Here is a 12,331-nt window from a genome sequence, read left to right as displayed (position 1 = left end):
GTATACAAATATCTTAGTTGTTTCTGCTTGACTTTGCCGAGATTCTTCACCCAATTGGTTATAGTCATTCTACTGCTAGTATCACCTGCCTGACTGTTGACTTCATTGGCACTGACACTACTGTACTCCTTGCTGGAGCTGTAGACATAACTAGCACTGTGAGCCAAAGGCTGTGAACCAGAGTAGGCCTGGCCTTGGCAAAATAACACACTAGGTATCAGCTAACACCAAGTAAGCACATTCCTGACTGGAGAGAATGGTACAAAAAAAAACAAACAAAAAAACCAAAACACTGCTTTCTCAAACTACTACATAAATACATCCCTAAGATATAGTACAAGAATACACTGACCCCTCATAAAATAAGGATGTGATGGACAGGTTAATGGATAAGGATGTTTTGTTCAAACTAGCAGGCACAAGGATAAGGGTGGCAACTAACAAGGTCTGGAGCAGGGGTCGGCAACCTTTCAGAAGTGGTGTGCCAAGTCTTCATTTATTCACTCTGATTGAAGGTGTCACATGACAGTAATACATTTGAACGTTTTTAGAAGGTCTCTTTCTACAAGTCTATAATATATAACTAAACTATTGTTGTATGTAAAGTAAATAAGGTTTTTAAAATGTTTAAGAAGCTTCATTTAAAATTAAAATTAAAATGCAGAGGCCCCCGGACCAGTGGCCAGGACCCGGGCAGTGTGAGTGCCACTGAAAATCAGCTTGCGTGCCGCCTTGGGCACGCGTGCCATAGGTTGCCTACCCCTGCTCTGGAGTATAATATGTAACATGTTTGTATTAAAGGAGAAGTCATAGGAGGGGCAACTTTGTACTAGCCAAGGGAACAGCATCCTGGTGTACTGACCTAGGAGGTATCTTGACATCGGCATATATGTGTTAGTGTACCTGTAGCTCCTATGGGGTGCTACTACCATGCTCTGTCAACAATAAGCCTGGCCACGGACCTTTGCCACTGAACCGAGCCTGTGGTCTTTCTTATGAACACCACTGAGGTCTGCTGAATTAACATGCTGCACTGTCTGCTAGTGCAGCCGACATTGGAGCTCCAAGAACAGCAACAACTGCAGAAGCAACAACATGCCACAGCACTAACAACCACCATCTTTCCTCTTAATGTCCATTCTCCTACCCACTGCTGTTACATCAGTGGAGAAAGTATTCTCTTTCTTGATTTTCCTCCCAGTCATTAGAATCAGGCATGGCGATTACATAAACATCTTCCTCAAGTTCCTAGTTCAAAGGTCTTTCAATCAGTTGTGCTAACCTCCATCCTGCTAACCTCCATCCCAGGAGTCTATTTCTCTCCCTACTTGGGTGGAGTCCATCCCATGAAAACAGCCCTCTGTCTGTGAATGCCTCCCAGTGGTCAAACATCCCAAAGCCTTCCACCACTTCCTGAACCAGTTGATCAATCATCATAATCTTGTCTCGTCTTCATTCTCATCCTCTAGGAACAGCAGAATCCCACTGAAGATCACTTGACCCTCTATTTCTTTAAGCGTCTGCCCCAGCCTAGCATAGTCTCCCTTAATGCACTCTAGCAAGAAACTAGCAATATCATTTTTTCCCACATGAAGGACAAATCAGTAGATTCTTTCCTGCTCCTATTAGGATCCTCTTCAGCCTCAGGTCCACGTCCACTATCTTTGTTCCCAGCAGACAGCACATCCCTCTGGTTCTCCAGATCAGCTCTGGCAACACACCTGTCTGTTCTTCTTAGTAGGGAGTCACTAGTCACATAGACCTGCCTCTTCCTGGTGTTGAAATGAATCTCTGGCCCACCTCCCATTCTTTCTGGCCGCGAGTCCTCTTGTCTTCTGTTCTCCCTTGCAACCTTCTGCAAGTCCTCCTGTATCCTCCTGAGGCTCTGAACTCAGGCTCTCTTACAGGACTAGCTTATCTTTTCTTCCTTGCCCTCCCACCTTGTTACTGCCTGCTGTGCCCCTTCTTCATTTTCCAATTCAGCAAACCTGTTCCTGAGCTCTATTTTTCCTTCACTGGCCTCTTCCTCTGCCTAGTTCTTATAGTCACATGCTTCCACTAACCACTTTCCAAACCCAATCTACCACTTCAGCTTGCATCCGTGACTCTTGACTTTTCCCTTAAGCCTTCCCTCAATCATCTGCTCAAATCCCCTTCAAAACTCAACCATAGTTTTCACCTGCATCTCCAAACCACACATCTTCTCTTCCATCACCCCTTTTAGGAAGCACCTCATACAAACAAAGCTCTTTTTGGGTACCTGCTCTAGAACAATGTACATCCCATAGCATCCAGTCATCTTCACTGCTTCTTCCATTCCTTGGGTCACTACCACTGCTGCTTCTGTATTTGTCATAGCATTCCCTCTTAAGGTTCTGTCAAAGAATAGAAAAAAACAAACACCACACCCCCACTTCTACAAACTTCCCGTACAAACTCCCCTGTTTTCAGCTCCGTGTGCTGGCTCCGGTGCCACTGGCTCGCTCGCTCATTCACTGCCTTTATACGCCCTCTCTCAGGGAAGCCTCGCCCCCCTAATCAGTCTCTCACAGCACACTGCCCCCTACCAGCCTCCACAATTTGAAAAACATGCACATGCGCACACACCCCCCAAAAAACACAAGAACTCACAGTCCCTAAGTAACAGGGGCTTGCCCCCTCCCACTGAACTCCCACTCAGACTCCACTGTTTTCAGCTCTCTTTGCTGGCTCCTGCACCTCTGTCTGGCTCCTTTGTTGCCTTAACAGGCCCCCTAATCAGAGAAGCCTCACCTCCTAATCAGGGCTTTGCTTCTCTCAAGGCACAATGCCCCCTTCCAGACTCTGCAAATAATCATTAGAAGGGGATCTTTTAGTACATGATGACATAATAAGGTTGTAACTCAGTTTTCATGACATGCTTGATTTTTGCTCCCTCATTAAAAAAATCTAATGTCATCAGCTTCAGAACTGGTATATGAAGTATATGCCCAAGGCACAACTTTTTGACTATGCTTAAACAGGACAGTGCTCAGAAGTGAGTCATTACAAACATAGGTGTTAGTTGTGTCCAAAAAGTTCATTTTTGTCACTATGTAGCATAAAAATAGAAAGAGATAAAACTGTTTAGATCTTGACAGATAAATCCAGTAATGCACGGGATTAAATATGAAGGAATACAAAGTACTGTATGTGCATTCATAGTTATCAAGAAAAATGTGCTTTATCAGTACTATTAAGCTTCTAAAGTTGCAATCAGGTCTCCATTACAAGCCCTTATATTTTTTACCCCCATGTATATTTGTTAAAAATAGTCCATTTTGTCTGAACAGTCCTAGTTGTAAGGATAAATATTTGAGGATTTGAACACAAATCTTTTTTGAACTCTAAGTTTATTGACATGTCCCATTCTGCAGATTTCTCTAAGCCTTTTTGGATTCCTATACAGCCAGATATCCACTTTGATAATCTGAGTGGAAGTCGCATCGTTTTTCATTTTCTTAGTGAACAAAATGAATAGTGGGAATGTTGGAAAGGTTTTACACTCAGAAGATAGAAGGCTAATGCCCTCCACATGTCTACGATAGGTAATTTCATCTCTCCCAATTAGCATGTGTTTTGGGATAAAACACAGGTAAGTGAATTGTTTGATTAATGTGAAATTCCAAAACAATTGTAGGCTTCACCCTAAATTCATACCTACAAGATACTTTATCATGGTGAAAAGCTGTATAAAATAAAGGGGATCTTACATGAGTGCTCCCAATTCTCCTACTTTCCTAATTGATATTATTGCCACAAGACAGTCTTCATGGAAAGATGAATCTAACCATTTGAACAGTGGTTTCATTAAGATTGACAAAATTAGGTTGAGGTCCCAGGTAAGCATAGGTTTAAACACTGGAGGAAATACTCTCCCTAGCCCATTCAGTCACCTAGATGTGGTAAGGTAAAAAAAAATGTAGTAGAATTGTCTATAGATGGATGGAATACACTAATGGCTGCTAGGTGCACCCTAAGAGAACTCAGTGAAATATCCCAGGTTTTTAAACAATCAAATGTAATCCAAAATCTCTGATATACTAGGTTAGAGGGGTAAGAGTTGACATCAATCAGATACAAACCTCTTCCACTGTGCATCATAAAATTTTCTTGTAGAACATTTCCAACTACTGATTAGAATTACTTAGATTTCAGACAAACATGATCTCTCTAACTCAGACACCTGTCTAAATACCAAACTGTCAGGTGACGGGTGGATGGATCAGGATGGCCAACTGTTCCTTTGTCTAGAGAGTTAAAAGGTCAGATGTTAGAGGCAGATAAATCAGAGGATGGATGGAAAAATGAAGCTGCTCTGAAAGCCAAGATAATTGTGGCCATCTCAAAGCTACCAAAACAACTTTTGCTTTGATTGTTCTCAGTACCCTTGGAAGAAGAGGAATTGGCAGGAATGTGTACATTAGGGTTTCCGACCATTGAAATTGAAAGACAATCCATCAGAGTACATGGACTCTGTCCTTTCCTGGCAAAGAACTTCTCACATTTCTTGTTTGTGGTGTCCATTACAAACAGATTTACTGCTGGCTGACCTCAACAGCTAAAAACAGCTTCTACCACCTAGTCAAAAAGCATTCATTCATCATCCCTGAAAAAATGCCTGCTGAGATCATCTGCTACTGTGTTTTGTACATTCAGTAAGTGAACTGCTGACAGAGTGAGCCGATAGCATGTGCACGAATTTTAGAGTCTTATTACTTCTTTTCATAGGAGGGAAGAATATCCTTCTCCCTGTTTGCTTATGTAATACACTGATGCTGTGTTGTCTGATATAATTTAAATGGACTGATTTGGAATAATTGGCAGAAATTGATTGCATGCATTGTAAACTGCTCTGAGTTCAAGTATGTTGATGTAACCCAGATTTTTGTGGAATCCAAGTTCCTTGCACTAGGGGCCCATCTAGATGAGCTTCCCATCCAAACAAAGATACAAACAACAAAGATGGAGTTTGTCATGTGGCGTTACATAGGTGCATAATGCAATGTGACCTGGCAGACAGCTACAATATCCTATGGTTGATTGCAGTTGATTTATTTGATGGACATGGTCTGAAACCTCTCACAAGGCAAATGAACTTTGACTACCCTGGAGTCCAATTCACTCCTACAAACTCTGTACTTTGCATTGTTCTTATTCTAAATCCCGTATTTTGAAAGAGAAGAAGAGGAGTAGGCACTGATTCTTGAGCTTCTTAATAAGATTGCCCTTCGACCAGCCAGTCATCTAGATATGACTCGACTTATCCCTTTTTGACACAGATATTACTACTAACATCTTCATGAATACTTTGCTGTTGTTGATAGGCCAAACGGAAGCACTGTGTTGGTAGCAATCAAGATTGACGATAAATCTTAGGAGCCTCTTGTGTGTTGGATGTACATCTAGGTAAAAATAAACATCTTTGAGGTTGAGAACAATCTCCTTGAACTAGCAATGGAATTATTGAGGCTAAGGTGATCATTCTGATTTTTAAACGACAAACTGAAGTGTATAGCTGTCTGAGATCTAAAACGGGTCTTCATCCTCCTGTGAACGACATATCTGGAATAAAAGCCTCATCCTGTTTTGAGGGGATAACTGTAAGAGAGAAATTCTATGTCTTGTAGAAGAAATGTCTCAATAGAGGGGTCCCTAAAAACGGACAGGGAGGTGGACTGTAGGAGATAAAAGTGTGAAATTGTATTATATGAAATGCAGTAACAATTTCCAGTACCCATTTGTCATAAGCCCTCTGTAATTCCTATAATGGAATTTGAATGAAGTCAGTAATGCTCTTCAGCAATTCGTGAAAGAATTTAACCCCATCAGGATATGAAGATGAGGCTGGTACAACTACCTCATCAGGAGAAGAAAATAAAAGACTGACTAAAACTGAAGTTTCTCCTTCTAACTTAAGTAGTTTACAGGAGAAAAAAATCCTCTGCAGTGGTTGCAACCCAAAACATTGCAGTAATGTGGTGGTGCCCAAAATCTAGAAGCTAAAGGTCACTGGAAACGGATGATAGTACAAACAAAAGTGAACCAGACTAATCATTCTTATGTTTCAAAATAAGAGAAAAGTAAAGTAAAAAACTGATGAAGTAAGTAACTTGGATTTTTTGTAATTACTTCAGTTGAAATTTATCAAAGGTATTTTGTAACATAAGTGAAGAATTTTTTTTAAGTATATGACATATGCCTTATTTTATTGGTATCTTTAAGGCTGGTGCGGTAACCATAATTCTGAATGTCTGAATTTTAATGGCATAACAATCAAATCTTGCATACATATTATATGTGATATCTTCAACTGAATGGAGAAATAATCTCAGATAATAACACATTCAGTTGTTTCTCTGTTTCTTCACAGAGCACATGACTTCTAGGGTTGTGATCTTATTTACATAAATGAGGGACCTCTGGAATCATATTTCTCTGTATATGTACCACTTACAGAAAACTTGTGGTTTAAATTTTTAATTAAAAATAAGATTAAGACTTTTTAAAATCAACAGGATTGCAGTTTGACAAAACAGGAGAAAAGAGGAAAGGAAGAGGAGGCAGGGACAGAAGGGAGGAGGAAGATGATTGGGAAAGGGCTGGCTGACTGATGGCTGGCTTCTCTGTTGCATGGTGCACATTGGAAACAATATGAGTAGAAAGGGGGTCAGAGGGAGAACACAGCTATATGGCATAATCAACACCATATATTTAATGTCTGTACCCCATTTTGAAGACAAAGTGCTACGTCGATATCTCTATCCTCTCTACCACTACTGGTACCTTATAGAAGCTCACCTCCATAAGTCCTGGTAAAGTATAATGAAAAGGTACTCTGAATGCCTTATTCATCTCTCAGGTGAGCTTAAGTAAAATTCAGACATCCTCATAAGTTCCCGCTCTTCTGCGTAAAACTCCTTTGCTGCTTTTCCAAACCATGCGTGTGCAGAGAATCAGCAGCGGTTGTCTGAGGTCCTGTCAGTGACAGGACCGTGGCCAACGTTCCCTCTAAATTTTCTCTATGCTGAGCAGGCTACAAACTCCACTGAAGACTACATTTTTGTCCTTGGGCAAATTTAAACTTTGCTATTTAAAAAGAGACAAGCCCCTCACAGCACTGTGGGAGAGTAGACAATTGATTGCAATTGCTTTTTTGAGAGATTACAGTCAACTGTGTAAATTAATATTCCAGGACTGCTTAAAGTATGAATTATGTAAATGTGCATTTAAGGACTTGAACAAATGCCTAGTTCTGACAGGGCCTACAACAACAGAGTATGATGTAAACATGTGTCCAGGGAGTTTTAAAGATATTTATTATCGTGCAGTATTGTGCCAATAGCGGAACATTCAGTTGGAAGCAGGTCTCAAGCATTCCACTTCTAGCAGAGCTGATACCCATAATTAATTAAATTGTGAAGTGTTGCTAACAATTTTGTTCGAGATTCTTATATTTAAGCTGTATTTACATTGCCACTTTCAGTGCCAAAACTTTAGTTGTTTGAAGGTGTGAAAAAACACATCCCTGAGCGAAAAAAGTTTTAGCGCTGAAAAGTGCCAGTACAGACAGCACTTTATTGATGGGAACTGTGCTCCCGGCGATAAAGCTACCACCCGTCGTTCGGGTTATTATTTTTTATCACTGGGAGAGCTCTCCCCCAGCGATAAAGTGTGACTACACAGCACTGCCACAGCAGCGCTGTAACATGGGCAGTGTAGACATACCCTTAGTCATTAAACTCAGGTCCATGGATGAAAGTAAAATTACCACATTTGGCATTATCTGTTACTCTATCACAAACAAAACAGATTTTTGCCATGTTTGTGCAATAATTAATAATTAAAAAAGGAAAAAAATGTCACGACTGATTTGAAAACCAGTTACTCTAAGAGTACGTCCAGACTACCTGCCCTATCGGCGGGTAGCGATCGATTTATCGGGATCGATATATTGTGTCTCATCTAGACGCGATATATCGATCCCCAAACGCTCTCCCTGTTGACTCCGGAACTCCACCGGAGCGAACGGCGGTAACAGAGTCGACGGGGGAGCCGCGGACGTCAATCCCACACCGTGAGGACAGGAGGTAAGTCAGAATAAGATACTTCAACTTCAGCTACGGTATTCCCGTAGCTGAAGTTGTGTATCTTACATCGACACAGCCCCCCTTAGTGCAGACTAGGCCTAAGTGTTACTTTAGGAACTTCTATGTCATGGTCAGGAGCTTCAGGTCTTGAGGGACCTCTCTACCATCCCTTCCCAGGAGCCTCTGCCACCCCCACTTCTTATCCTTTCTGTCTGGCCCTGAGAAGCAAGAAATGAGATCTGCTGTCCTTCTGGGGATAGGGGTGGGGGAAGCCCACCTGCCAACTGTATCCAGTGGTGAGCTGAAGACAGTTCGCGCCAACTAGTTGTTAAATTTAGAAGCCAGTTTAGAACCGGTTGTTAAAGGGGTGGGCAAACTCCGGCCCACGGGACTGTCCTGTTCAGCCCGCCTGAGCTCCCAGCTGGGGAGGCTCCCCTGGCCCCTCTCCCACCTGGACCAGTCCTGGGCAGCTCTTCAGCTCCTGCCGCTTTGAGCGCCATGGTAAGGGGGTGGGGCTGTGAGCTCCAGCGAGCAGCACAGCATCCATACATGCTACCCTGAACAGCATGGTAAGGGGGCTGGGCCGGGGCTGGGAGAAGGGGTTTGATAAAGGGCAGGGCGCAGTTGGAGGGGGCGGAGGTTCGGGGGGGGTGGGGAGGGGTTGGGTAGGCATGGCAGTTCTCAAGGGCATCTGTCTGTGATGGGAGGGTCGGGTCAGTCAGGGGACAGGGAGCGGGATAGAAATGGGAGGAGGGGAGCCTGAGGTGAACAGTTAGGGTGGGGTCCTCGGATGGGTGTCAAGAAACAGACAGGGGATGGATGGGTTGTGGATTCTGAAGGAGCCAGTCGGGGCAGAGTGAAAGCGCGCGCCAGAGAGAGTCAGCCGGTCTGAGCGAGCGTCATGCCAAGAGAGAGCGATCACACCACACTGGAGCCGAAAACGGCGCGCGCGCGAGAGAGAGCAGAGCGCGCGATATTTCTATAGTTCGTCGCGCGAGAGCTGCCGGCGAGAGAGATGAATCAGTTGATCACTGCACGACCGAGCTATGCACACATTATATATATATATAGAGCCGCGCGCGAGCGGAGAGAGCGCGAGATGAACCCATGGGACACTCACCTTCCACGAGCGTCTCAGACGCGAACGTCCGGAGAAGTGTATCTATCGACTAACTGCCTGAAGGATCCCAACCAGAAGCTGCCGCCAAAGACCTAGTAGTCAAGTATATTGGACCACGTCCGAAGGCCGCTAGTAGCCACGCCAGTCGTTAGCTTGGTCAGCTAGTTCTCACGGACTTATCAATCGACGAATAGACACACTCGTGCGTCTATTTCTGATTTGGGGTAACTTTCATCGCTCTCGGCTCCTCACTATGCTTGTGGTTTCCCTTCTGTCACTAGTTGGCAGCGCCTCTTACCACTTTCTAACCCTCTTTATCCCATCTCACGATTTGTCACTATCTGCCCCTCACCCTTCTTTGTCTGTACAGGCACTCCCGCTTCGTAGAATTTTCCGCACCCCCACCCAAATCATTCATCAGTCCTTCCATGTGCCCCCTCTCACCTTTTTAGGCCTATACCGAACATGGCACACCACATCATGATTCACAGCTGAGCACACAGAAGAGAAGCTAAGAGCGATCACAGACAGTTCACTTGGCATTGCTCAGATTCTTAATAACAAGTAGGAACAGAATAAGACTAGCAAATGTGCGCCAGAGAGCTTTGTGCTACAACTCCAGCTCCTTCTGCAACCTCCCAGCCAGTAATTGCGTGGGCAGATGGATACAGGACAGTGCACGCTTCTAAGGAGTCACACACAGCCCCCACAAGTGAGAGATGTCAAAATTACTATATACATTTACTATTATTCGGCCATAGAAGCAGAGGCAACAACAATACATGGTTTCCGATGACACGAAAAAGCAACCCATTACTTGCTAGTCTCTGTTACTTGCATATCTCTCATTTTTTGTTTAAGTCACTAAAGGGAGGCACAGTGTGTGGTTTCCCCCACCTATACAGTCAGACTGAAACATAGCACTCTCACGCTTATAAGATATTAAAAGTGGCTCATAGGTATACACAACACACACACAAACAAATATATACCACACAGATGATGGCAAGCGACAAATCATCTGCTCTTATGAACCAGCAACATTCAGGCAAGGACATGCATGCTCCAGAATTGACTAAGGTGTGAAAAGGCTGTCTCCCAAAAGGCCAGCAACAGTAGGACTTGAGTTATCCCAATAGGTTTCAATAACGCACAAGGAAGAATGTGGCTTCATTTCTGTTGTCAGAGTCCATCAGTCCCTCCACCCAATGAGGCCAGAAGAAGAGCAAAAAGGACAGGAGAGAAGAATCAAAGAGTGGTGACGGAGGGCAGTACCGCTAAACATAGCCTGTCTCAGGCAGGCTATCAAATATGTGAATTCAATCGAATCAGCTTCCATTTGGCACTAACTCCTCTCTCACTGTAATTCCTTCTGCATATGCCCATTTCACCACAATTTGGAACAAACCAATAGCGCTGTAGCTTAGCATAAGTGGTAAATGAGCAGGAAGCACAAAAAAAAATCATAATGGGACTGCACACAATGCTTAAAGACACTACCTTGGAAAATGAGCAGAGTATTTGTAAACAGAGCCATTCTCTTTTGATCGTAATAAGGAATACTTTGACTTTCTATTTAAAGACAGGAGAAGATCTCGAGTAACTGAAAAAAGTCAGGTGCACTCGCAATCTCTTTCCACTAGACCTCTTAAATAAATATCATTTCACAGTTAAATATCAGCACATTTACAATACATTACATATTCCAAATTAAAAATTGCGATGATTGTTATGTGGGGTTCAAGTTCGTTAAAGCATCCAAGTCTACACTTAAATTACACTAGCATGTCCATCAAATACCCTCTGTTTCCCCCAGGGTCGCATCATCTCTTTTCTCATTAATAAACCACCAAGATCCTTTCAACCAATCATCCTCTATAGTCGCACTTTCTGTTGAGTTCTCCAGCCCTCTTAAGATCATGGTCTTTACTGCCTCACACCCATGTTGTTGCTTTGGTGTACAGCAATAGCTACAAAGAGGAAAATATTCTTATTTTTCCACAAGACCTTTTTGGAGCACACAACAATTCTAACTGTTGATAACGGTGGCGCAGTAGTAACTGGTGAACCCACCATCTGCCGACTATATTTCTATAGCACCCTTCAAGAGAGACTACAGGAGGTTCCAATTCATGTAATGATTAGCCAAACCTGTAAGATAGTGAGATTTCACACTTCCTACGCTGTAAAGATGTACATCCGAGCACGGGAAGCAACTGGCGTCTACATGCTCACCATCCTAAAGAAAGAAGTCATTGTGCAAGCAACGACAGGAAGAGAGGCTCACATGCATCTCTAACTATGCTAGTTCCATTTTATAGCCATAGAGTTTGCATGTGTACCTACAGCCCTGGACCTAATAACCTATCTCTCCTACTGCTTTATGTTTTCATCATCCTCTCAAGTAGCTATAATAACAGCAGGGAAGGATGTTAGCATTTATATAAGACAACATTGGAGGGCAATCCTGCCTGATGGCAGATGGCAACTGGCATATATATTTCCTTAACATAGGTAGCAGCATGCAGGAACCTACCACGATCATTCAAAGACAGATCATCTACTGCCGAATACAATTTCCCAGTCAGAGTTAAAGCCAACACAGCAAAGAATCGCGGGACCACAAGATCCAGAAGAGCCTTTCATCAGTTCCTACATTAGAAGCACAGAAATCAGAACAGTTGGAAGTCTCTGCAAGACTAAAGAGCAGAGCAGACATCGGTAGGTTTAATAATAATATTTAGATAGGCTGCTTTAAGAGGCAGCATCACAGTATAGAGCAAGTGTTCAGACTACACACAGTTGAAAGAAATGGAGGAGTAATGAAAAACTCATTCTCTCTCTCGTTGCACACACAGCAGAGAAACAGTAGATTGTGAGCAGACGGGTAAACAGTAAAGTAACCTGTCACCTGTTCACTCATGACACAGACACAAGCCAGAGCATGGCTGTTAGACAAGAAAGCAGTAAAGTCAGGCATGAAAGGAAAATAGACAGAAAGGAATCAGATAGGGTTTAAATAGTAAGGCGTTAAGCAGTTGAAACTGAATAAAAGGCAGCAAACTAAACACTAACTGCTAAAGATATACCAACCAAGCAGGCT

General features: G+C 43.0%; 1 protein-coding gene across 4 annotated transcripts in view; it reads right to left on the bottom strand.

Annotated features, from left to right (window-relative positions):
* Positions 1-12,331, bottom strand: part of CCDC181 (coiled-coil domain containing 181) — a 29,555-nt gene that overhangs the window by 8,155 nt on the left and 9,069 nt on the right. The window contains exon 1 of one of the 4 annotated variants that reach the window (XM_075072317.1): positions 2,261-2,371. The exons of the other annotated variants lie outside the window; for them this stretch is intronic. Coding sequence (XP_074928418.1) covers positions 2,261-2,356 — 96 coding nt within the window. The 5' untranslated portion in view covers positions 2,357-2,371. Of the gene's footprint in view, positions 1-2,260; positions 2,372-12,331 lie in introns of those variants that run through there. 4 annotated transcript variants of the gene reach the window in all.

Source organism: Chelonoidis abingdonii, chromosome 1 (assembly GCF_003597395.2).
Source record: "Chelonoidis abingdonii isolate Lonesome George chromosome 1, CheloAbing_2.0, whole genome shotgun sequence".
NCBI lineage: Eukaryota > Metazoa > Chordata > Testudines > Testudinidae > Chelonoidis > Chelonoidis abingdonii.
Note: the sequence above shows the minus strand (reverse complement) of the source record. Positions and strands in the feature narration are given on the sequence as shown.